At 43.9% G+C, this 27,543-nt stretch overlaps 1 protein-coding gene across 1 annotated transcript; it reads left to right on the forward strand.

Moving 5' to 3' along the window:
* The first annotated feature begins 2,750 nt into the window (after positions 1 to 2,750).
* On the forward strand, positions 2,751 to 18,270 carry LOC144130250 (uncharacterized). The gene is made up of 8 exons (XM_077664215.1): positions 2,751 to 2,835; positions 3,658 to 3,872; positions 11,237 to 11,367; positions 11,952 to 11,979; positions 13,197 to 13,255; positions 17,033 to 17,092; positions 17,172 to 17,261; positions 18,181 to 18,270. Exons 2-7 carry the CDS (start codon positions 3,658 to 3,660, stop codon positions 17,240 to 17,242), a joined length of 564 nt encoding a protein of 187 aa, XP_077520341.1. The 5' UTR covers positions 2,751 to 2,835; the 3' UTR covers positions 17,243 to 17,261; positions 18,181 to 18,270.
* The last annotated feature ends 9,273 nt before the right edge of the window (positions 18,271 to 27,543 follow it).

The raw sequence follows: 27,543 nt of genomic DNA on the forward strand, positions 1-27,543 counted from the left end.
CAATGGTAGTGATTAAGTAAACTAGAGCATTTTTTTTCTGTTAGCTACAAGCGAGCAACTGGTAGGCGCATTTCGAGCGTGTTTTTGTTTTTCTCTTCAGCCTCGCCCATCACCTAGGGGCACATCATTTTGTATACAAGTAAAAATTATTTGTATTATTATGAAGCAAAAAACCTAACGAAATCTTAACTGTTTGGCCAACAGACTTGGGTGTAGCCACCCAACAAAATTGCGAACGATGCGAAAATGACCATAAAAAAAGGTATTTACCTCGAATTGCACATCTTAAATGGTCTTGAAATTTTCTTGAGACACAAATTTCGTCGTTACGTTAACAGAGTTTTAATCAACAATCTGCTCCATGGAGTGAACCTGATCCACTAGCAGTTCTTTTTTCAAGTTTGCGGCGGGAAAAAAATTCCCTGTCTATTATTTCTTTGAGCCTATATCTCAGTCTAATGTCGCGATAGAAACAGTTTGAAAACTAGGCGTGGTGCCAAGTTTGAAAACTCAAAATGGGCATGAAGGAACTTGATTAATTTAGGTAAAGAGGGGCAAAGAAAGGCAAAGAGGGGCGAAGGGCATCAAAGCTGACGCATTCCAGGCGCCAGCACACAGGCGCCTTCCAGACACACAAGCACACAGGCGCATTGCAGCACACAGGCGCCTGTCCAGTGTCGCCTGTATTTTTGAGACTTTTTCAGGAAAGGAAAGAACACAGTAACTGGTAATTCTTGTGCGCACCTACATCGCGCCGTGAAGGACGGGATGAAAGAAAGAGATGAAAAAACTCGCATCAATGGCGCCTAGCACTTTGAAGATGGGAAGGGAGGAAGAAGTGAGACCAGAATAAAGGCTTAGTAGCTATTGCACGAAGCATGAACTAGTCATTGACGCTTAGAATTGCAATGAGAAAGAAGTTAAGTGAACAGGAAAGGCCAGAGCATTGCTGCAGGAGCTTGAGTACATTGTAAAGGCCGCTAGACAGTTTAACAAAGTTGAAGTTTTGTTGAGCAATATCATCTATGGTAAACTGCCAATACAGGCTGTTTCACCTAACGTGAGCCAAGGTTAAACGAAATGTGCTGCACCGCAGCTCGTTGAAACTAACGGCATATTCGTTCACGTAGGAGAGTTCATCACTGGATTTTAAATCGTCTTAACTAGTTGTTTCGCATAGTCTGTTTGCTAAAAAATTTTAATAATGTCTTCAGGGTCAAGTGCATTTCTTCAAGTTGAAGAGGAGGTTACGAAACGAGCCATTCAGCTTTTTTTTGTAGCAACTATCTTTTACGCAGTCTCTTTCCGCCATATAAAGAAATCCCCAGCAAACATAAAAAAATACCACGTCGTTTCGCTCCTGTGCTTCGGTATTGTAGCGCTGCCAAACGACATAGGAACAAGCGAAGCAGGCACGCTGAGCGTCTCGAAATGAGCGGTCGACACCGCTGTCAGATTTCAAAAGGCATCAGCACATTCGCCCGTGACATGGAACTCGCACGCAGTGATCAATGATGTTTGATAGACAAGCCATCGAAAGCGTATTCAGAGGGAGTTTTACTGAGCCTTTACGCAGTGAAATAAAAAAGAGAAAGGAAAGTAGTGGGGCAGGTAGCTGGATGCATCCTCCTTCGTTTTTATTTGTATTATTGTACAGCCCGTCGGTCGAACTCAGCGACGGCCGCTCACTTCACAACAGACAGTGCGCACGTTTTCCTCGCTCAAAACACGCCTGGAATATGGTAGCTTATGAGAGGAGTCACGCGGTTTACTTATTTGGCGGCTTTCTATAAATGCTCGAGAAAAGAACCACATAAGAGCGGTTTATGGGTTATGGAATTTAACATCCTGAAACAATCAGCCTATGAGGGACGCCGTAGTTAAATGCTCCAGATAATTTAGACCACCTGGGGTTCTTTAACTGCACTGACGTCGCACAGTTCACGCGCGGCGATCATTTCGTCCCCATCAAAATTAGGCCTTGGCCGGGATTGAATCCGTATCTTTAGGGTGAGCAGCCCAGCACGATAAACGCTCAGACATCGCGGAGGCTTGAACCAAATAAGAGAGACGCTGCAGCAAAAAACCTGATGGGTTGCTTCCTAACACATCCTTCAAATTTTAGAAGTACATTTGGTCTTAACGCGAATATTGAAATTTTCGCATAAATCTTAGTAAATTGCCTCATTATGTCCATTATAAAAAAAAGCACTCCAGGAGCACAACATGAAAACAATATGTTGTTGGTTTCACTTAGCTGCGGTTGGCCACTTTTTTCTTATCCTTGCCTCAAGTTATGTTTTTCAACTTATGCCTCATGGCACACTTTTCGAATTAAAAAATATATACAAACGTTACGTTAAGAAAAAAGTGGCGGCAAATAAAAATTTCAGCCGTGCACTCTAAGGGTACGACGCAGGTTTCTGAGATGACTGACACAATTATGACGTCACGAATGAAAGCGACTACCACCGAACCTACAGTGATCAAAGAAAATTAGTAGCACTAGACTATAAATGGTTGCCTTAGTAAGAGCCACCGGTAAGAATTAGGTTGCCCAAAATGGCCATCACGTCAGGGTGGAGGCCAGTGTGGAGTGGTCGTGCCCTCGACCCGGCAGCTTTGTACAGATATGTAGATGTATAGACCAGTGTGTGTTTGCAGCGGAATGAAGCTTGCGGACGCGACGACGACGCTGATGACGTTACACCGGGTGGATAGAGCCAGCGTTTTAAAAGAAGAAGAGCACGTGTTCCGGTCCCGTCTACACTACGGGAGCCGTCTTGTACATGCCCTGCCTTTTCACGGAAACGACAGCGGCAATCAACGATTGAAGTGAGCCTCCCGCTTGTTACCTGATCGTTTGGCGTGTTTCGCTCGCAACATGTATCAAGTCAAGCACGGCGCGGAGAGGCGTATAGGTACCACGCCTTTCACAGTCCTCTCGTCGTCCTGTCACTCGCTTCTGGTCACCGGGGATCGGTTAAACAGCCAGGAAAGTAGACTGGAACTCGAGTCGCCTTGTATCTCTCTTGCGATGGTCGCCTTCTCACGCTCGTGATTTCTCCCACTTAACAGCACCTATCCTCAGAAGAAGACCTTTCACTACGATCCTTTCTTTGCGATGGCCATTGTTTGCAGCTCCTGTTCGACTCGCCTCATCGAGCAGAGAGGAAAAGAAAGGAGAGAAGCCTCACCACGCATTGTTGTTGCTACATGCAAAGGAACGAGCGCCTATATGTCGAGTTTTTGTTGCTCGAGGGCTCAAATTATCGGCGTCTTCTATTACGGGCGAATCCAGCCGCAGTGAGCCTGCGCTGGCTTTGAGATATAACGTTCCGCGTATGACGACTATAACTTTCCGGGCTAGTTAGTTTATAGCTATAAGTACGTAGTTGCCAGGTTCGGTGCAGTTCGGCTCAAGGTACCGCCGAGGAATTCGAGATGCTAGTTGATTCGAACAGCTTCTTCGAAGTGTTGGTGGGCACCATGTAAACAAATCTAGCTTGGCGTACGCAGTAAAGTAGGAGGTCAGCGCCTTTTGCGAATTCCGTGCGTATCTCACCTCGTACACGCCTTCCTTCGGGAAGTTATGTGCCAGTGCTCACCTCAGAAACATCCCCGTGCCTCCCGACGACTCTGCTCTGGCGCGTGCAGATGTCTGACGAGGAGACAGAAAAGGAGGAGGCGGAAGCAGGCCAGAAAGGAGACGGCGAAGCGGCAGCGGAAGGCCACGCGGAAGTCGGCAGCGAGGAGATCGCCCCGCCAGAGGGCGAAGACGCGGCTGCAGGCGGCCCGCAGAGCGACGCTGGAGGTGGCAAGCGTGCGATCGCCAACTCCATCTTCCTGGCTCGCATGGGCTATCGCGAAAAGTGAGTGCGCTTCTGGCTTGAAGCTTGTCCTTTGCGACACACGCTTACAGAAAGAATTGCCAATGACTGAAAACGAGCCAGTTGTCACGTCTTCAAAAAAACTTGGTAGCCTAAGTGCTTGATTCGGCGCTCGCTGTCCCGTGTTTTGCACTATTTGATAGCGTGGAGTCATATTGATTAAACCACCCCCTATCAGCGAGGAGGTTTGAGAAAAATGCCTCATGGGGTGTGGAATTCAAACAGGTTAAGAACATCCCTGCATCTGAGCTCAGGCAAACGGCTTCAAATGAAAACTGTAATGCTTCATCAACAAGGGCATAAATATTCAAACATTTTCAAGTGCATGCCTACAATTGTGGGCGATTGCTCTTCAGCGTCGAATTAATGTTTGTTCCCATTCATCAGCTGCCGATTTAGGTCTTGCCCGTACATCTATTAGCCGCCCTGGTCGGCTCTGTTAGGGAAACGAGCGGTCAGATGTAGCGGTATTACTGCTCATTTGAGCAGCGTAACATGACGGAATTTTCAACCTAAATGATCTAAGAAAGGTGCTTACCCACCTTCGCAACGCATTTGGCTACGCTCGGGTTGTTCTCTTGATTTTTTTGTGCTGTTATTTTTGTATTGTTCTCAGTCTGTACCTCTTACCTAGATTTTAAATGAAGTACTTTTCATGCGTAAGCCTTACTGGCTCCATTAAGCGAAAATGCGTGCGCGCGTACTTGCACGCATACATACATACATACATACATACATACATACATACATACATGCATGCTTGCATGCTTGCATGCTTGCATGCATGAATACATACATACATACATACATACATACATACATACATACATACATACATACATACATACATACATACATACATACATACATACATACATACTTACGTACGTACGTACGTACGTACGTACGTACATACATACATACATACATACATACACACATACATACATACATACATACATACATACGTACGTACGTACATACATACATACATACATACATACATACATACATACATACATACATACATACATACATGCATACATACATACATACATACATACATACATACATACATACATACATACATACATACATACATACATACATACATACGTAAGTACGTACGTACGTACGTACGTACGTATACATACTGCTAATCCAATTTGGGAGTGTGCAGAAGAGGGCACAAGACAGTGGTTCTGCATTAATCAGAACATTGAAATGGTCAGGATGTTAAAAAAAACAAGTGATAAAAAGCGAATACCGCTAAGCTCTGACGTAAATGATGAAATAGTACATGAAATATGGCTATTGTCGGTATCATCATACAAACATTAAAAAAGGGGAAAATAATGCTACTTTCTAGAATATACAAACAATAAGTAACATATATATATATTATGAACGCACACTGGAAATTCATTAACAGAATATGAAATTGTGTCTGTAATGCTGCATAAGTATAATAAAAGGTTTAAACATGAAAAATCTGCATAACCATGGGTATAATACCAACACAGAAGAAATCGGGAATTTACTAGTTAATACCGCGACATACTGCCAACAGCACTTCCTTCTGCTCTCAATATTTCAGACGGCGAATCAGTTTTGTGCTTGTAAAAAAGGCCCTGGCTGCTTTTCTCTGAACTGCTTCAAGTTTGGTTATATCTTGTTAAATATAAAGAAACCAAACGACGTTAGCGTATTCGAGAAGAGATATGACACGAAACACTGTGTCATGTGAAAGGAGTTTCGCGCCGATCGTGAACACCTTGCATACAGAAATACAGGGATTGAGCTAGAAATTTGTACGCGAATATCACGGAACACACACGTGCTGTAAAAATGGGAATGTGGACTTCCTCTTAGTTTACAGTATAAACATGCCTGCCTATGGCAGTCAATAAAAAGTTCATTAATTAGATATAGTTAATCAGGTGCGGGACGATGGGAACTATTATCCTACGTTGTGTCTCCCTAGCCGAATAACTTGCGCGCAGAGGTGGATTTCCCGTACCTCCTCGCGCCATTCTAAAAGAAATATTTAAATCTTCATTTTGATCACGCGGCAAACCTGCTAACTTTTTATATAAACCACGGCAGATATGGATTTTAAAAACTGCGGGGAAATATTTCGTGCGTAGCATAGTGCACATTGTTCGCGTGATAGACCTCAATATTAGGAGAAAAATTAACTAAAAATGACTGGTGAAATTTTAAATTCTGAGGGCAAGATTATATTGCAAATTTGAAGGTTGTGGATATTGATCTTGAGTCGCGGTTTTAAATAGACAGTCGACAATGTGGTGGTCGGGTTAATGCCTACAACCTTCGATGTTGTAGCCATTCAACCTTTTAATTCTGATTTCCCTCCATACGTCCAAGAATTGTAATTTCAGTAGTTCATTTCAATTGAATATTCGTCTGAGAGTTCGACTTTATAACGTACATAATCTCCGCGTTGCCATTTCTTCTAAATTGAGTGCCGGTGGTTAGAGGTTGGCCAAACGTGAGCAGATGTACATAAAAAACTCTGATTCAGACAATACAATTAGAACACTGCTGTTAATTGTTGCTCCGCGCTACTATCTCAATATGTCGCAGCGATTTTTTTTTCTTTAAGATTATTACATCCTAGTTCACTCATTCCTCCTTGCAACAAAAATATTGTGACAAAAAATAATGAATCCAAAAAAGGCATAGTTATTTCATTTGGAAGCGCCTATAGCAAAAGAAAAAAGGGGCACTTCTTTTTTGCTAAGGTTAATATTTTTACAACGGTATATAAAAACGCCCAACTGTACTTGCGGGTCATTTAGATCTGAGTGCTGAGAATTTTAATGGTGATCAATACTTCCGTACTTACTAATGCGACAAAGTGAAAATGCCGGCCTTTACTCTCTCTGTCGAGCAGTACAAAAAATAGGCACAAAACATTTCCCGGCAGATACGGTGCCTGCAAGGAGCGTCTTCCCCGAAGTTACAGTCGCTCCGGCGCTACAAAATTTTTTTCCACCCACGCGCCCATCTTCTAAACTCGACTACGAAGCCCTCTCGTCGGCGTCACGCGGTGCAGAACGCACGACGTGCTGCGCTCCTCCAGATCTGCCAAAAGTCATTCGAGTCCCCCCATGTTGCACCCGTCCTCACTGCGCTTAGCCCGCAGCTAGCGCACTGGGCTTCTCGACTCTCAAGTGCGGTTTACCTCCGGTTATCTTGGCGTGGTCCGTCGTTTCATCGTTTGACCGTTTGAGAGCGTGTTTCGCCTGCCTGGCGGTCATGACGAAAGCGGTTCCATAAGGTAGGAAAAAGTGTCAGGCAGCAATGGACTTCGTAGCTTCTAGCACGCTATGTAGCCTGCGGCAAGAAAGAAGCATACGCTAATTCCGTCGCCAGCAGTGTGAATGGAGCCGGCAAAAAGCTTTCTTTGCTTTCAAAGCAGTTGGATGAGTCTTTGTCAGATTATCGGCAGGTTCTTCGGTAGCCTTTCTTCGGCCGCACTCATTCTCCTATAAGGGTTCTCATTCCTTGCATGAAGGCAGCCCACAATGGGCACTCCCGACGTAAAACCAGTGTTGGCAGTAACGCGTTACAAGTAACGGCGCTACCGGCAACACGTTACTTTTTTCGGTAACTTAGTAACGTACTCGTTACCATTTGGGAACTGTAACGGGTAACGTACTTAAGTTAACATTTCTCGGTAACGTGATGTGTCACGTTACTAGTTACTTATTTGTGTTCCAGTTGACCCCGCTCTGCCCCCTTTTTTAGAAAAAAAAGCGCAGAGCGCCTGAAGTAATGTTGCAAATAAAAAAAACAGGTGCTCTCGATGACTTTTTTTGCGGCTCGCATGCATGCCAGAAAACACTTGCCCTTGACAACGCACCCAACTAAAAAAAAAAACACAATAGCCATAAAGCACGGCACACGTGCACGAACACGCATTCACACACTTGCCATCACTTACGTCCCCTTCCTGAACGACTCAAAAAACACAACTCTCTACAGAGTGAAAGCGTGCTGAGCATTTTGGAACATCATATTTTTTAGAAGTACTGTATATTTGTTGAGAGTTCAGCGATGTTTTCTTTGTGAAGCTAGAATTGATGATGAAGTGTCATATCGTGTTTAATGTCCCATTCAGAAAATGGCTTCACCATGTGCCACAGAGTTAGAACGCACCACTTGTCACTATACAGGTAACTTTATGCCACTATAACATTGATAAGCTCGTGCACATTTGTGGAAAGTAATCTCGTTAAACCAGGATTTCGCGTAAAATGGTTGTTTGGGCTAGAAGGTATATGTGAAATATGAGCTTCATAAATTTTTTATCGTGAGTTCATAAGGCGAAGACGCGCTAATTAAAATTTATGGTCATGAAGTAACGGCGAAGTAACGCGCGGTACTTTTTCTCGGTAACGGTAACGGTAGCGCGTTCCTTTTTTTGTAGATAACGTAGGGCGGTAACGCGTTCCTTTTTTCCTAGCGTAACGAGTAACGTATCTAGTTACTTTTTTTCGGTAACGTCTACAACACTGCGTAAAACCGTTCCCCATTGGTTTTCTATGGCAGTCTCAACTGCTATACGCGAGCGATGGAAAAGCTTTCAAATAAAAGTTTTTCTACATATCGGAACATGGAGACCGTTACCCTCAATATTTCCATGACAGTACCTTGCAGTTTTCAATATCAAAATGTTTTATTCCAAAAGTGCTGGGCACGCCTACGCTTGGCACGCGTCGCAAGGCGTGTTATCGGCAGAAGTCGTATTAACACTTTCCTGCCCGCGGGAAAGTGGTGCTGTTTGGGTGGTGTCATTCAATATATTTTTTTCCTTAACAAAACTTGCTTGATACAGAGTGTATAGTATCAACTTGTAGAGGAGGAAATTCTCTTCGCAATGGTATAAGTTTCAATCACCAGGTTTATTACGTATGTGATGGAAAAGAAATAAAATAATTGTATTTACAAGGAGAAAACACACAGAAACATCAATGTTTTTTCACACAAACAAACTTAAAAAAATTCAGGATATACATTTATTCCAACAGGGTCTGATGCAACACTGCAACTAACTTCAGCTTTCCGTGTACAGTATTCGATGAGGTAGGCAAGGACACAGTAGCCTACCGACTACCGTGCCACCGCGCGAAACAATTCCTCACTGCCGTGAATAGGAGGTTTGCCGCACATGTCTCGCAAAGAACATTCTTATTTTTTGTTCGACCTTTATTTATTCATAGCACATTTTGCAGTTTCGGTATTTTTCCATTTTTGGTGTTTGTGCTGCAGCCCTTTAGGTTTGTCATCTCTTCCGGGGTGACCTCCCGCCAAGATCCATCTTTTTCGCTGTAGGACAATTTCTTCAAAATATGCATCCACGCATACTCGTTAGTGTTCCTGCATATCTCACTGATGATTTCTGCGGTGAAAAATAGGAGGAAGAAATAGACGGCTCTTAAGAAGCGCCGTGCAGCACTCCGGCGCGCAACGGCGAGGTCGATGCCTGGCTGTCTTCTAGCCGAAAACACGACTCTCAGCGCTGCCAGCGGCAAGCAATTCCGCCTGAAAGACGGTGACGCCTTGCAGATAAGAGTTGTCACCTTCAGAACAATCTGATCTCTTCCGATCAGCGCGCAGCAAAAGCGGAACTTACCGGGGCATGGCTGTTAACGTTCCTGGTCAGTTTGACGCATTTCACTGCCCGTGCTAAAGTCTGATTAACCAAAGTCGCCTTCTGAGTCATCACTGCTGCGGTTCTCGTGCAAAAAAGAGCTCTCAGATGCATCAATTCCCGTGGAAAAGCGCCGTTTCCGTGCAGCTAAACAATAAGCGCAAGTCACGTGACTCCAAACGGGCTTTAAAATAGTCGCGTGAAGAAAAAAAAACGCAAAGCGAAACTGACAAAGAGGTTTCCTTTCTACCAACCTGATGGTGCTAACTGTCCAGGAGCACTTCAAACTCGGGAAAATACGAATTTGAAACCATCGATAGCGCGCTATCGATGGGAATAGACGCGGCCAACAACGCCAACCTCACTAGAATTCCTTAACGTGCTGTTAGAGCGTCCCCCCCCCCCCCCCCCCCCGATGAGAACTCAGCAGACTCACTTATCAGATATTCGCTCACGCCCACGTCTGCTCACTCAGAGATATGAGTTTAAATGAGCGGATGTAAGTGTGAGTGGATTAAGTGTGAGTGAGCGGAAATAGATTACTGTTAGCGTGTGAGAGTGTGCGTGGGTGTAAGGAAATCTGAGCTGCGGTCGTAAGCATAAGTGAGTGGATGTGATTGTGCGTGAATATAAATGAAGTGGGTGTGATCGTGAGGGGTGAGTGGCGTCTGACTGATTCTGAGGGAAGCAGATTAATTGCCTGATGCGCTGACGTATTGCAGGTTGTTTGTTTCAAAATCAAGTTACTTAAGGAAACTTTTGCTGAAAGGCTAACTCTTTATTTACAAAAGAAAAAAAAATTCGCAAGCAGGAAACTCTTGCAATGAGGACTCATGAAGAAACCTGCCGAAATCAGCTTCAGGTCCTGCCATAACCAATTTTTTTCAAATGTCATGTCACTAGACAGAGCCACTGCCTGTTACCCGATTTTATATCGTGTGCTTTAGAACGCAGCCAGTCAGCCAGTCTCGCAAAAAAATTAATCTCACAAGTTTTTGTGTACCAGTAATTTCTCTTTCTTTGGAGGTGCGCCCTTGGTTTTTGCAAAAGCACTGTTTGGTTTGCCAGGCGTTAAAATATTTGCAGTGGCCACTTCCGTTAATTGTGCCAATGCAGAGGCTCGTGGGCGTACCACTATTCAGGCGGACTGATTTACAGTTCTGTGTGAATACTGCGCTCCCGAGAGGAGCCAATTTTCTTGCATGGACACATTATTGATTTCTCAAAGGTTCTAAATTTTCTTTCGCAAGCAAAAGTAGCAGAATTCTCAAGAAAAAGTTTCTAGAACATTATACACAGTTACATCTGGCTTCGCTATCTACGTACGGTTCACCGCATATGCTAGAAGCTTGCAAGTCTAGCAGAGCAGGTAAACAAAAACGGGCATTGCGCAGCCTTATTGACCAGTTTGCCGATGGCTTCCCGCGCAATCGGTACCGCCAGACGGAAACCCGCAGCATCAAGCTGTGCCTAGCCTTCCGTTCGCCAAACGCAAATGCCGAGTTCCCTTGCAAACGGCCATGTTGCTCAGGTTGCTCACTGTCCAGCAAACGAGACGGAAGCGAATGACGGTAGCCTAATCACGTCATCAAAGATGGTGGCGAACAAGCGCAATACCAACGCTGCACAGTACGGTGAAAGCAGCGTATAACGTCGTCCTTCGCAGCATGGCCCTTCTTCAGCTGCAAGCGGTGCACTCGTACAAGGCGATTGTTCTGGCCGTGGGCGGCGCCCTGGCCTTCCTCGTGCTCGCCATTGCTGGCGTCGCCTTCATCGTCCTCAGCCTTCTCAATTCGGGTACGCGGACAGCGCCGAGAGCGGGGACGGTATGCGATCTCGAACGTCAGCCTTCTTGATATTTCGTTTTCTGTCCCTTTTTTTGTCGCAAGTACTGAGCCAGCTACTAACTTTTTCCGGGCTTCCTAGTGATTGCAATTAGTTGCTATTTTTCAGACACGCTTCCGCGTAGACGTCGTAACCCAGGTTGCACGCCTAACGTGCTTGTAAAAAAAAGGAGATCACTGACTCCTCAACACCCCTGAACGCCCAACGGGTGTTGCTCGTTGCGGTAGCCCATATGTGCACCACAAAACACTTCTGCTCTTTGGCTGTGACGTCAGCCCTCTCTGTGTGGCATTAGCAATGATTGGCAAGCGCAGGCGGAAGGAAGGGCATTGGCTGCCATGACTCTGCACATGCTTAAGTGCATGAGTAGGGCAAACTATCGCTGAACAGGGCGGGATAACAAGTAGGACAAGGCGAGGAAGTGGGCTGCTCTTTTTCAAAACAACCCATTTACACCTTATGTGGCGACATGTAAAGCGAGCTATGCAGTGATCCAAGTTCGTTTTCACATTTTTATTCTTCTTGATGCTTTCCAGATACAGAGACTACGACTTTGTCTGACAAGTGAGTAAGCTGGGAGCTTTTTTGTCTGCAGTATAGACGTGAACAAATACATTACTTGCCTAGTTAATATCGATATTTGGTTTCCGAGGAAAACTGCCCACGAAGGGAATGACATATAATAAGAAACCATGAAGAAAAATAAGAGGTGCTGTAAAAAAATCTTGTTTCAACTCATATTGAGTGCATAACGGTGTTGGATATTGTCTGAATTGTACGCTGTCGCGGCATCAGAAAACAGAATTATCCCGATCGCAGTTTTTTGCAAAAATACATATTTGCGCGAGTTAACAAGATTTACAGTATCCTAAACACTGGATATTCGATTTACAGAGATAGAAACACAGCACAAACACACACACTAACTTGCGCGTTAACCTGTGTCCATTTCTCTCTTAAGAGGTTTACCCGGAAGTCAGTTGTCCTACTTGTACCGATGCAATTGAAAAATACTGTAGCCCCCAAATTGGTGCCTCTAACATTAGCTGGCACGCAGGGCAGCTGGACAGCGCTTGTGCTCGACGCTCTCGCTGTCATCACTGCTTCCAACGCTGCTTTCAAGCGACGAGGAATCATAATTTCCAGAGCTTTGAGGCCATCATTCACTCACTGTTGCATTTGTTAGCACGCTATTGCCCTTGGGACATGAAAATTGGGATTCCATGCAGATAACATATCATGGTTTTCTCTGCTGCGTAACAAAGCAAAGACTGATGTCAAAGGGCATGAACGAACCAGGCGTACAAGCTGCTACCTGAAGGGGACAGATTATCAGGCGAATATGCCTATACCGTGAAAGGTCATATCTCGATTAGTATCATGCCTTAAGCCGTTATGCTGTTCAAACTGCAAAACCATCACAAACATATATACGGCGGTGTTTCTAGCACAATTTTCAGCTTGATTGAAGTTACGTAAAAAAAAAACTGCCACAACGGCCCAAGCTCATCAGCATATAGGAAAGAGCTTCTCTTATAAAATATTTGTTATTTATGTGCCACATGCTTTTGTACCAATTTTTACGTTGCGTTAATTTTAAGATGCATCCAGCTGATGCAACGTACTCCCCGCTGTCGTTAATGAAGCGAACGTTTATTCATTTGCATCATTTGCTGCGCGGCTATCAAAGCGGTCAATACAGACGCTTGTGAACAGCCTCTGACGTAAGTGCTCTGTGTCATTTTTCCCTCCTTACATGCACACGCGTTTTTCTAAGGCAGCAACGAGACCCAGGGGCCCGAAACTCTGGCGGTACTTCCAGAAGACACCATAAAAAAAGGTGAGAGTCTGTCACATCTCTAAGCGAAAGCAGAAAGTCCGGAAGAGGTCGTGAATTCGGCCAGATAGTGACCTGCCAACGAATTTATCAGTCGCTGGTCTGTGTTTGGCCGGTGCACGTTTGCATAGCTGTGGTCTTATGCACTGAAGGGACCAATTTTTCATGTCTTTCTCAGCGGACTGCGTAATGGCCAAACGCCAGGTAATCATGCCTCGAAAATTTAAATTTTTTTCGAGCAGAACTTAGTGTTTTTACAGATTCGCAAATAAAATTTGAGGCAGTTATTAATAGGTCAGCAATACATCCGATGATGCCACGTTTTTTTTTAGGTCATCCCAACTTCATAGAAACATTTTTATGCTTGGCACGAGCGCGCGAAAAACAGCCATCCACACCAGTCCGAGACTGTCGCATCTCGCATATGGCGCAGAAACAACTGGCCAACATTCATTGGACAATGTTCTATGCTCGCTGCTTTCTAGGTCACCTGCTGCTGCGGACTTTGCAACTGATTATTTACACGGGCACGTCAGGAACGAAGCAGTTAAACCTGATTTGTGCTCGCGGCGAATGTTCTCTCACCGCAGGTCTTCGCATGTTTTCAAAATGTCAAAATTTCACCTTTTTTCCCAACTTGCGCTACCTGTAATACTTCCATGCCGGTTGTGTGATTTCATGCTATGCTAATTGCGGTAACCAACAAAGACGTAGACTCATCCTTCACGGGACACATGTGCGGCTTTTGAGTGCTGGCATGCCAAAGAACTTCTAAGAACACGGTTAGTCTTTACAGCATGATCGTGAAGAAAGTCCTGAGGTTGAGTCAGAAAGGCAGGTTTCCAACGGAAGGCGAACATGAAGAGCATTGAGCATTGTAGTTTATAAACAAAAAGCTGTACTGAAAAGTTACGAATAGAGAGAAGACCGTGGTCACACCGAATGCGTCGGAAAAATATTTATTTCTGTGTACAGTGTTTTCACCTAAGACTTTACACAGTTTTAAAAAAATTGGACTATTCAGTTTGAAGAGCGCTTTATTCGGCATAGTATTGTCAGCACTATAGTACATCATAATACATCTTTGACATGCTAACTATCAGGCTGATTAACCAATATTGAAAATTTTTTTTGACCATTACTGTTAGGCTCTTTAATTATTGATAGGCGTTTAGCTTACCGCAATAAATATACACAGCTGTTTTTAAAATTTTGAAAATGCGGTTACCTTCGGCGCTGTGACCCACAATATGTTTGGCTACGTCGCGCAAAAATACACGCGCTTTGGAGAAGCTTGCAGGCAAATCAACTTCTCCAGTGCACGCAACACGTTAAAATAGCAAAAAATTGTTGGCCCACAGCACTGAGAGTAAGCACGCTTTCTAAATTCTAAAAAGCGATATCAATATTACTTACGGTCCGCTACACTCCTCTCAATAATTACGGAGCCTGACAGTAATAGCTAAAAAGTTAACTATTCAATATTACTTAACAAGCCTGCTAGTTAGCACATATTAACTGTAATGTGATGCGCTACACCGGTGATAATGCTATGCCAAAAAAAGTGCTCCAACTGAATAACTCAATGGTACGGTTTTTAAAAATTGTGTAAAACCATAGGTGAAACACCCTGTGTAATGGGTACCCTATAACAGCAGGTGAAATAACTTCCCTGTCGCCCCGAAAGAATTGCAGTTTAGACGTAAATCCGAAACACAAGGAATCAAAGCGTAATTTTTCCTTCTAAGCGCTCTGGAGCTGCAAATTTCCTCTATTGATGGAAACGACTTAGCAGCGCTGACAGACAGTACGGAAGACAAGAACACAGACGCATGCGCTGACTATCAGCCAAATATTTTAATGGGATAAGCGCTTGCCTGTCTTAGCCAATCACACCATTTATAGTACCTGATTGTGAACTTGCCACGATACGTTTGATCCTTTGTTTTGCTTGCATATTTCTTTTACACTGCCGCCTTCTCTGTCACAATCAATTTTTTTCGTTGATAGTATGCTCATGCGTCTGTGTTCTTTTCTTCCGTCCTGTTTGTTAGCACTGCTACCTCGGCTGCATTAACATGCACGAGCCATCCTGACAAAGTCCTCTTCTTAAATTTGCTTTGAACAGGCAGACATCAGTTATGTAATTCAATGATGTGGGGTTCGTTACGAACCTCGATATTGGCGCTACGAGAATCTCCCTGGTCTTTGTTCCCGACAGTGCACCAGATTGTCGATAATTATCCGAAAGCCTGAGGTAGTTTTACGTCCTAAGCGTTTATTGTCGCAAGCGGTGCAAGAAAAAATTAAATTTGTGCCAAGCCTATGTATGACTTTAGCCTAGTTTCTTTTCAGTAGAATGGCACTGGGGTATATTTACACACCTCTCCTCTGATACATTCCTTAGTATCTTAACCATTGGCCATCTTATCATGAAAGTGTGGCCAAAATAAAACACAATGGTCCGGTCTCGAGTTCAACTAGCCGACGTCACATCGCAAGATTATGTGTATATCCCAAGTTCTATTGTCATGTTCTGCACGAGTCTGTTATCATCCCAGGCAACCGCACCCCAATCCGCAAAAACCATAAAAAGACTGCCTATCCTCCGCCTGCCCGCACATCTGCTCATCTGTCCTCATTCTTGTACGCACCGGGAAAGACTGGAATGACCTGCCCGGCCGCGTCGTGCTTCATACTGATCCATCACTACTCAAGTCATCAATTGAAGCAATGTTATGCCTTGTTACCCACTCCCTCATGCAGCAGCCCTACAATGGGGCCTTTGGTGCAGTAATTATACATAGATAAATAAATAAATAAATAAACAAACATTAGTTAAATAAATAATAAATAAACAAACTTGCTTGCACTGACGAATGACGGCGCTTTCAGTTCGCATGTACACCACTCCTGACTTCGCAGGCGTTACGCGCCAGTCATAAATTAGCAAGGAATGAATCGGAAAAGAAGCATTTTAAAATATGTCCTCAGATTCACATTTACATTTTCGCACGGGCTTTCTTTCTTTGAATGCGGAAGCATTATATGGCTCATCGACAACGAAACCCAACGGGGCCGTTGACCAGCAGCAGTGTTCCCAAAAACCCCAGATGACGTCACCATGGTAGCAAACAAAAATAAATTTTCGTCCGAAGGTTCGGGGAAATAAACCCAGGACTTTTAGATTTCAGTAAGACGGCGTGTTGAGCTAGTTTCGACATACTGACTGTGAATAACAGCGCAGAGACAAAGGACAGCGGAAGCGCCGGCCCTGTCTGCTGCCTCTGTCCCCCATCTCTATTCCTTTGTGCTCTACGCGGCTCAGACTTGGCAATTTTATTTTTGTTTCTTTTTTCTGCCCACACTACTTTATGTACCTTGCCTCTGCGCTGCTATTGAAAGTCAGTATGACTTTGATCGTGAGGCAAGCACGGAACTCATAGTCTAGAAAACCAGGTTGTTTTTTGAATGCGCTGCTTTGCGACTGTATGCTAATGAGTAGGTGTGTCATTTTTCTAATGACGACAAAAAACAGAAAATAAATACAAATAAATCAAAATGAAAATAGCAATCCTTTTATATTCCAAGCACGTAAGCAGCCATAAGTACTCCACAAATTTTTTTCCTCGCGTCGCCTATCAGAGCATTTAGCGGCGTTTTAAAAGATCACCCCCGTCAAACTAGCCAACGATGTGTAGTATGTTACCGTATGATATTTCCTGAACGCAAGTACATGATCCAACTGTGAGCTGACGTTGCCCCCCGCTTGCTACGCAGAATTCGACATCGACGGGAGCGCTGCGGCATTTGCGGAGGAGATAGTCGCTGCACAGGAAGGTACTTATGTATGATGGCAGCGATCTCGAATGTTTCGTGCCTAGCGTGGCAATCATGGCGCGTCTTTTGTCGATTGCAGCTGCTCCAAAGGGACCCTGGAACGCCAGTGGGAAAGAAGACAGCTATTTGAACGTCCTGGACGTCGCGTGAAAACCAGAGAGCGCTGCAGGTGCGTTACACAATTTTTTTCGGTTTATCCTGAGCCACTCGCCGCGGCGACGCAGAGGCTAGGACGCCGCCTTGCTGGACACGTTGCGCTCTTCAGATCCCATTCGTGCAGCCGCTGTTTGATGGAGACGCTATGAAAATCATCTGTGTGCTAATCTTTTGGAATGCATTAATGAACCTCGGATGATCTAAATCATTCGTAGCATTCCGCTACAGCGCGTGTCATGTCTCCGTAGCGTGGCATTGCGCATAAAATCAACCCTTCAGGAGAATGAGTGACTAGGGCCATTGCTGATTCAGGAAACGGTGGTGCATAGCAAAGAACAGAGATGAAGAAAAAGTTTGAAAATTTATGTTATTCCATAACTGTGGAATATTTCGAGAAAAGAGGGTTTTCCTCGACGTAGATCCTGTTTGTGGTTCCCTGAGTTCTAATGAAGCTAGGCCTTCCAGGAGGAGGGAAATGGGAAATATGAAGTCTTGACCGAGCGGTACACATGTGCGCAGAGTGTTGTATATTTCTCCGTGTCACCGAAACTCCTATTCTGTCCTAGCTGCTTACAGGGTATGTTCTCAGGACATGCTGGCTTAGTTTTAGTGAACAGGAGACGTGAAAACTTCCTTAATACTTAATTTTTATTCAACAGCCTCGTGAAGGAGGAGTTTCCACTTTTGTTCATGCCGGAATTTAAAAGACTTTTGTTGTTTGAAGTGCCGTTAACTTTTCTACAGTTCGAAATTGTAATCGTGTCTAAAACCTTACCGAACGTTCCATTTAGCCCAACTGTTCAATATCAAAATTCAGGCATGTATTACATATACGTCCCATACATGCGGTCATGCAGTGGAGTCTCCTTTTTTCAAATTCCGTAATTTTGTTTATTTATCTCAACAAACCATCTGCTGTTTTTTTTTTTCAGGTTCCTACATGGTGACACCGGTTTGCACCAAGCTCCTTCACGCGTCAACTATGACCTGCAGCGTGGCATAGATGCAAACCTCTATACGACGCTACAACAAAACCACACAAGCTTCCAAGCCTACACGTGGCGGGATTTAATGCGCATGATCGATGTTATTGTATTGTGTTGATTCGCAATGCCGGACTTATACGGGCGTTGCAAATAAACCCGAGGCATAGTTCTCACAAGCGCCCGTCCACCGATTTCGTCATGCGGCCTTGCGATTCTCGAGCCTAAATGTGGGCGCCCGCTCGCATACACTTGTCTGTTACCGCTTCTAGGAGCAATCAGCAACAAAACGCCCCTTTCCGCCTTCCCACCAGTCCCCCTCAGCGAACAATTAGTGTAGCTTAGAAAAGATTGAAAGGAATTGCTCATATACTTCCGTGAAAGATATGTTTTTATAGGCTCCAAAACTTGCTGCAAAACAATCGCTCTTCAATATTCACATGGTCATGAACCGTTCTTTCTCTAATTCGGTCAGATCATCTCTGCCACTCCTTCTTCGCGAGTGTTACAGAAGCATAGAATAGCCTGCCACACTTTGTTGTGCAATGTGATATCAACAAGATGAATTTGTGCCGACTCCAAGTACGAAGTCTTCAGGCAAATTCTGCCGAAAGGTTTAATCACTGTACACTTGATGTTGCGTTTCTCACCTCATATGGGCTCCTACTGTGCAGATTCCTACCATGATGGCGGAGCGTAACAGTCAAGTGAAGTTAAGCTTCTCACTGTAATTAAAGGTTCGGTGCGGGCAGGGCAATTGTTTTTTTCCTCGGCCCAATCTAACGTCTGTAATTAAAGATTATTACGTGGTCGCCCTCTACCCAAGCTGGATCACGCACTCTTTTCTGTGGAATCATATAAAATCATTCGCTGCTTCGCTTCAGAGCAGCCAGTGAGCCACAAATCTCGCTGCCGAAGCGTTCAGGGCACACATTAACCGATTCACATGTTTTGCTCATTTATGACAGACCACTTTTTTTTTTGTAACGCTACGCCAATGAGAGCTGTAGCCAATGGCCGTAGACGCGTAATTAGATTTTTTTTCAATATTTATATATGAAAGGTTCAATTACTTTTGATAATGCCCTCGTAGCGCCAACATATCTGCCAGGATTTAGAAGATGGAAGGGGTGAGCGCTCCCATATCGAACACCCATGGCCTCCTGGAAGAGCTGAGGCGTCTGCCAGCTGGCCGCTGCTTTCTGGCATTTTTTGCGTTATTACGTGTGCAAGGGGGCGCTCGCACACGTCAGTCAGCATTCGCTGTACTACATATTTATAGAAAAGCTTGTTCAGTTCACCAATTTTTCAGCCCTATAGGCAAATGTCTTACAACACGTGCATGGAGTACACAGATGCTATATATTGATTCGAGTACAAGCTTGGAATACGCATTCTATGAGCACAGATTGCTGATTAATATTCTTTTATTAAAAACGTGCAAATTTGTAAAAAAATTATAGTTTTTGATTATTTGCTACTTTATCATTGAAATTAAGATATTGATCTTCACCTGACCGTAAACAGCAAAAAAGTTGTTCCTGTAAAGCAGTTCTTATTGACCTGGCACGTGCTTCTGTAGCCAGGACAGGAGCTGCACAAGTGATGCCGCCATGTTTAAAGCTCCAAAAACCGTGAGAAATACGAACACAGCTAGTTACGTCGGCGAGGAATTAAGAAGAGGGTAGAAAGGAGTGCAGTGACCGCTAATTACTGTGCTTTTCGATTGTTTCCGACATGAGCGTACTTTGTCACCCTAATAAAGGCTGGACATCATCATGAGTGCGGCACAGTGTTGGCGGATTTCTCAATGTCGAATGTTCTGTGTGCTTCACGCTATGGCCAATAAAATGGGCTTCTTGGTAAATTTTGATATGAATGCAAGAGGCCACCTTCTGAAAGTAGGCAGGCGTGGAAGGTCTAAGGAATAACGTGCAGTGGTTTTTGGTGTCACTTTGATAAAAAGGTAGGTTTTTTTCAAATAAGTGCCAATAAATAGTGCTGTTCACTTTCTAATTGTGACTGCAGAAGACCGGAAAAATCAGGACGCCGGCTCGAGTCGATTTTGTACGGTGCTAAGCTTATATCGCAATTGTCTGCTTCGCAGCAATCAATTCAGTTTGAACCGAACATGTAAAGTTTTGTCATGTGTACGCGAAGACGCGAAGAGTATAATGCAACGAAATAATAAACGCTGACGCAAAATGCCTGCTCCGTTATTAGACCGCGGAGATTTTTCTCTGAAATAATGGGCAAACAAAATCCCCGTTTCTCACAAGTACGTGGTGCCAAACTGAGTCTTTGTGGCCCGACAAAAGTTTGGACACGTACCTAAAGATAAAGGCTGGACAGTAGACAAGTAGACATCTGGAAAACAGCGAAGTCTTTAGGCACAACGCAACATCCCAACATCCATGTTAAATGTGCTAAATACAGATTTCGTATCCAATGTATTGAGTGGCATCTGTATGCTTGTTTCCATTTTACCATTGCTGAGAACTTCGAAGAGGATGAGAAGAAACTAGCTTCATTTTCATTCTCGCTTATCATTGGATTGGAAAATATTTAATTCGTCAGAAAAGGCAGAATGCAGACTATCCGTGCTAGGTGGCTATCAGTCCACGGCTGACAGCGACCTGGGTAGCCCATTCAATGACCCGGGTTTGAACTTCCAAGTCTGAGCTGACCAACACGGCCTCCCACTGCTCGAGAGTAGGAACCTGTATTAGATATTTCGGGAGCGGCTCCTCTTTACAATTCCACAATAGGTGATCATAAGTGGCTAAATCACCACATAATGTACATGCAGGGTCGTATTCACCGGGGTAGAATTTTGACAACAGGTAAGGCGTCATGAAGGATCGCGTCTGGAGTCGCCTCCAAGTGGTCTCCTGCTCCTTATTAAAGGCTTTGTCTGGAGGAGGGAATATCCTCCTTTCAGGTTTAAAATGATTAGTAATATCGTGAAAAGATGATAGGCCGTCCTTCGAAAAACTCTCAGCAACGACAGCGTCCCCTGCTCGGCTGACGAATCCTCGAGCTGTTATGTGTGCCGCTTCGTTACCAGGGTTCCCCGAGTGAGCCGGGACCCATATCAATTCAATAGTTCTGTCTAAGTGTTTGGTTTGACCCGATATGCTCATTGCTGCTTGAGAAATTCTGCCCCTCGCATAATTGCGTATGGCAAATTTAGAGTCGCTGAGTATGGTAGTAGCTTCTGTGTTAATGATAGCAAGGGCGATTGTCGCCTCTTCTACCGTTTCCGAGGATTTCGTTATGGTAGTGCCGGAGACTATCAGTCTACCTTGCGTATTTACCGCCGTTAGTGCGAACGCTTGTTTCTGGGGATATTCTGCGGCATCTACATATACTGCATGTTCATCTTGGTTGTATATGTTGTGTAGAGCATTTGCCCCAGCCCTTCTCCCCTCGTGGTGAGCAGGATGCATATTCTTAGCTAGTGGCTTAACTCTTATTACCTTAGCGATGCGTTTAGGTATCTGTGTTTTGGTATCTTGGGGTGGCAACTGTATGCCTAGTCCTAAACGATCAAGTACGGTTCTTCCTGCTTTGGTGCGGGAAAGCCGGCCTCTCTGCATTGTTAAGTGTGCCTCTGTAAGCTCGTCTAAGGTGTTGTGTACTCCCAAGCCCAGAAACCTTTCGGTGGAGGTACAGTTCGTTAGCCCTAATGCTACCTTGTAGGCTGTTCTAATCATAGACTCTACTTTGGCTTTTTCACTACTGTCTAATTTTAAGTATGGGAGTGCGTAGACAAGCCTGCTTATTACAAATGCTTGTACAATTTTGGCAAAGTTCTGTCTCCTTCACTCCCTTCTTTTTGCTTGCAATTCGTCTAATTAGTCTTACCGTCATATTGACGGTTGTCTTGAGTTTTTCTAGTTATCAAAGAGCACAATAATTAGCTTTACCTTTCGGCCATATACTTGGTAACGCAAGTGCAGACTTCGCACTTCGGCTTGGTTTTGTTTCGCAGTAAATGTCAGCTTTAATTGTTGCCCGTCGTTCCACGAAATCCACCAAGAGAACGCCTTTTTCGTTCGATGAAACGGTAATCATCATTTTCCTGGTCGAGTAAGGAAATCGCTTGAATGTTTTCGGTTTAGGTGTAGTTGAATGCCGCCGTTGCATTGAATATTGTGTTTTTCTTTTCTGTGCAGGTGTAGGACGTCCATCCGCGTCTCGTCACATGTAATAACAGCTCGGCACAACTCTCGATGAATTTTCGCAGCTGATTATCTTTTTGCGCACAAATATCCAATCATGGCACGCACTTCGCAAATGGAGGGAGCAACGTTTTTCGTGGGCATTGATATTTGCATTCACCAACAGAAATGCAACTGAATCAAATGGCTATGTTCATTGATGAAGAAAATAATCAATAGATGGCGCTGCATGCGTGCAACTATTTTTCGAACTGCCAATTTTTAAGCATAATCAAATGGCCCTTACTTTTCGAATAAATGTAGCGAGCGCACTACCGAAGTATAGTGCTGTCGCCACATAGAGTGCTGCATGAAAAAGGGTCATCGCAATGGCAGCTCCACTGACAGCCCCACGGTTGCGCCGGGTCATGACCGCTTTCACGCTAGAACGACGCACAGCTCGTAGCCGAAAATAACAGACAACAAACGCGCAGTGGTTGTCGGTTCCCCTCTTAGTTTTGTTCCTGTCCTTTACAACTGCGAATCCAGAGACAGCCGTTTCATGTTATGTTGTAGGTTTACGCTTAGTTGTGTTAGACGTACTTTGCTGCTTAAATTTTCAAGTCGAAAAAAAAAAACACCGACGCAGACGTGCACTTATAAGAAACTTTTACATGTGGTTGACATTCTTGCACTTGTGCGAATATACACAGGAAAAGGACATCAGAAAGAAACACATGTTCACACTTTTATTAGTACTACCATATGGCTCCATCTTTGCCAAGGTATCGCTTGTTAGGAATTCGTTTGAGCCGAAGTAATGGCCTACGTGCTCGAATAAAAAGAGTGCCTCATCGTTGTCATTCCGCCTTCAGAGCTCTTACTACGAAAGATGGAACTTGAAAAAGAAACGTTATGCTCAATGGACTGGCACACTTGTCAGCTGTTACCATTTCGTCTTCAGCTCGGCAGATAATAAAACCTGAAGGAGTCCAGCTTATCTATGATCCCACTTTGAGCACGATCGCTTCCAGAAAGCCTATCTTCGAAAGAGGCGGGAAAATATAACACCAGAAAAGCAGCTGCGCCTGGCAGCTCAAAACAATGCTAGCCTGAGTGGGCTGCCTGTGTGCTCGGCACGCCTTGGGGCTAGATGTTGGTGCCACGTGCCGGACGGCGCAAAAGTGCTTGCATTAACTGAACTCCGCGGGCTCTATTGGCCAGCACGTGCCTATAATTAGTTTCGGCTCCTGCGCGACCGATTGAAGCTGCTCCCGTTGGGGAGGTCACGCTGATTGCGTGAGATGAGGCCTGTTGTCTCACTCTTAGCCCGCATTCAAGCATGAAGGTAGCAAACCCTAAGACGCGAACAAATTCGACAAAGCAGACCTGATTTCGGCAGCAGAGAAACTTGTCGGCCACAGATACTGCATGGAAAATTGATCTGTCGCCTCCACCTGCACCTGTCCACAGTAGAGCTTGAGCTGCCCTACGTTGCCGAGGAGCAGCAATTCATTATTTACATGACGAAATTTAATTATTTATTGATTTATTTACATGCCCTAAGGACCCCCGGGGGGTGGGGGGGGGGGCATTACATAGGGGGAGTGAGGTTTAATAAAAAGAACAGCAATGATCATAAAACCGTCAAAATGTCGACTTGAACACAGAACACAAAAGCTATCTATAGAAAAGCAAACGAAAGAGAAGAAAACGAAAAAAGGATGCATTCACTGATAGTCTAATGAAAACAGTTCCTTGCAAAGAAAAGTACGTGCACAGAAAACATTTGTTGGGCACACTTTTTTTTTCGCAAATAACGACATAAAAATGACAATCGGCAGAGGTCAATTCAGAGAAGAGTAGAGGCATCAGATTGGCGATTTTCCGCTTGGATTAGTTTTATATTTTGTCTAAAAAAGTTACAAAACAGTTAATACAAGGGCGGAAATTATAATATGTCTTGAAAGAAAAATGACTGCAGAGCTGATTGAAAAGAGTGGGCAGCGTTGATAGTGGCAACACTTGATGGCATTGAATTCCATTGTTCTATAGATAATACAAGTGGTGAAATGCGGAATTTTTCAGTATGGGCAAAAATCGGTTTAACTTTGAATGCGTGATCTATCTTAATGAAAATTTGATGAGATGAAAAAATATGTGAACGGGAAAAATGACGTGTTACTATGGTATAAGGTGTGAAAAAAAGAAAGCCGAGAAAATGTTCGGCGCTTGGCGAGTGATTGCATACACAGGATTTCTTTTCATTAGGGGACGCTTTGGAATCGCGAGTAAGATGACAAGAAGAAATGTGCTGTTTTGTTTTGGATAGCTTCAAAGTGGTTGGTCCACGTCACATGATGGGGATGCCAAATGATAGACGCGTATTCTAGCGATGGCCGGATGAGCGAGGTGAATGCGAAAAGTCTTGTGTCACTGTTGGCTAGGTGAAAGCGTCGCTTGAGAAGGCCTAGTTTCATTAAAGCTCTGGAAGTTACCTGCTCTATATGGCCATGCCATTTTAAAGAAGAATTAAATATTATAGCCAGTATTTTGAATGCCGAAACTGAGTCTATTGAGGCATTGTTAATTGCGTATGTGTTAACCGGGGTCATTGAAGAAGAGGTAAATTTAAGATGTCTGTTTTTTCTACATTGATTTGCATCTGCCAAACAGCGCCTTTCTGTTAGTTTGTTAAGGGCAGACTGCAGTTCAGAAACTTAGTAAGGGCTCGTTATTTCCTTGTATAGTACGCAGTGGTCTGCGAATAAACGAATGGCCGCATTTATGTTAGTTTATATGTAATTAATAGAAATTAAAAATACGAGTTGGCCCAACACTGACTCCTGAAGTACACCTGATATTACTGGTACCGGGCTCCAGATGTGATTTTCTAGTTTGACAGACTGATAACGATTGATTAAAAATTGTTCACCCCATTTCGTTGTTTTCTGATCAAGTTCGAGGTTACGGATTTTAAAGATTAATCGTCTATGGGGGCGTGGTAAAATGCTTTTGATGAATATACAAACACAGCATCAACCTAGAGCGATGAGTGCAGCGAACTATGTATGTCAATGACTGATTCGAAGAGTTGTTTTTGGCAGGAAAGGCTTTTACGAAATTCGTGCTGATTTTTACGGAGTAGGTTATTTTCATTTAGATATGTTATGTGCGTGTATAGTATGTGTTTTTAACTTGCAGTTAATTGAGGTGAGTGAGATGGGACTGTAGTTGCTTGGAAGGAAACTGTCGCCGAATTTAAATACAGGTATTTTAAATGCAGTCCTCCAATCATCCGGTACGCATCCCGTGTCGATAGATTGCGCTGGTGCCGTCGGGACCTGGACTTGTTTTAAGGTGGAGGTGTTCTATTTCCCGTGATACGCCGCATGCTGTAACAGAGATTGATGTAAAAGAAAACTCAATTGAACGTAGTGGAAGCTTAATGAATTATCAAAGGCCAGTTCATCTGTGAATACTTTTGCAAAGTTATTGTTAAACTCCTCTGTGCAGTCAAACACTCTTAAAGGTATGCCGTCTTTCCCCAGAAGTGTTGAAACCGAGTGAATATTTTTTGAATTAGCGACCTTCCAGAATTTTTAGGGTCGGTTTTAGCATGTTAGGATGCGCGAAGTTAAAGTATTGGTTTTTTGCGCCAAGAACATTTTTCTCTGTCAATTCAGATATGCTTCTGTAGTTCTGCCAGTCAGCAGAGGAGTTCATTCTTCACGCTTTCTTTATGCGCTTTTTTCATCTTATTCAAGCACATTTTAACTTCTCGCGTGAAACATGGATCGTCATAATGTGATTTTATTGTCAATTTAGGCACGCAATAATCTTCTATTTCTTTCAATTTATCACAAAATTTGCACTAGTCTTCATTAATCGTCCGATTCCCGAAGCCTGTCACAAAGTCGACAGAGAAGGTTTGCAGAATTCGATTCACTTTGTCAATGTCGGCACGCTGATAGTTCAGAAGGATATCTTTCGCTTTTGTTTTCTCAGTGAATGGGAGCGAGAACGAACAGTGCCCAGCTCTATAATCACTGATTTTTTTCTAGAGCTTCTGTTTCGGTAGTACCAGGGTTTTTCGTGAACAGAAGACCTAAAATGCGATTTCCGCGCGTCTCTTCAGTAACAAGCTGTGTCAGACCAACGTAATGAGGTGAGTCAACAAAGCGTACATGTTCGGCCCGGTTACTGTGTGCGCTGACGGAAGATGATATCCAACCTATTGCTGGGTAGTGGAAATCCCCGCTCAAGTGCTTCAGCTGAAGTGCTTCGTTTAGTGAATCAATGAAGTCAAGGCGGCTGTCTGGCGGACGGTAGCAGACGCCTAAAACGCACCGTACATGGACAAATCTTACGGAGACCCGTAATAATTCAAGGGACGAATCTACAGAAACGATACACGACGATTAAGTTCTTTTTCCTTGCTATAAGCACGCCACATCCACTAGATCTCGTTCTATCTTTGCGAAAAATTACAAGCGATGGAAGCTCGAGATCGCTGCTAATAATGTCATCAGTAAGCCACATTTCCGTCCAAAGAAAAATGTCTGATGAGGTTGCATGAATGACACCTTTTAATATGTCAAGTTTGGGAAAGATGCTGCGAAAATTTGGCAAGAGCAGGGACACTGGACTGACATTATTCCGCGAGCTGTTCCCAATCGCAGGCTGTTATTCGTTGCGCTTTTCTGCCTTTTTTATGCATATTACGCTGTCAAAGAGAAGTTAATAACGGGAGATCCCACTGCGCATATGAAGCTTGTTGAAGCGTACGGAAAAGTGCTCCTTCGGTTTCCGTTTCCCTTTAGCGAAGTCACGCAGTTTCTTGTGAGCAAGTTCCACTGTCGGGAAAAAGTCCTCTTCCAGCCAGACTTTATGTGACTCTAGATCTTTTAGCTTGTACGCATTACTTAAAACTACCATTTTTGACTTAAATTTCAAGAATTTGACAAAGATCGCCCTATCTACTACCCCTCGGCGCTGGCCTGTCCGATGTGCACGTTCAATGTCGCCTGCTTGCATTTTCAAGTGGTCTCTGTAGATGTCTTTGGTAATTCGTTTCGATTCGTAGTATCCTCCCTGATCTTCCTTAGGAAGGCATTTCATGATCATGTTATTTCGTCTCATTCTGTTA

The sequence above is a fragment of the Amblyomma americanum genome, chromosome 4, assembly GCF_052857255.1.
Source record: "Amblyomma americanum isolate KBUSLIRL-KWMA chromosome 4, ASM5285725v1, whole genome shotgun sequence".
NCBI lineage: Eukaryota > Metazoa > Arthropoda > Arachnida > Ixodida > Ixodidae > Amblyomma > Amblyomma americanum.

Coding starts and splice junctions, on each gene's coding strand:
- LOC144130250 (XM_077664215.1), top strand. CDS start 3,658: ATGTCTGACGAGGAGACAGAAAAGGAGGAGGCGGAAGCAGGCCAGAAA. Junction 11,368..11,951: donor CCTCAGCCTTCTCAATTCGG/GTACGCGGACAG, acceptor GATGCTTTCCAG/ATACAGAGACTACGACTTTG. Junction 13,256..17,032: donor AGAAGACACCATAAAAAAAG/GTGAGAGTCTGT, acceptor CTTGCTACGCAG/AATTCGACATCGACGGGAGC.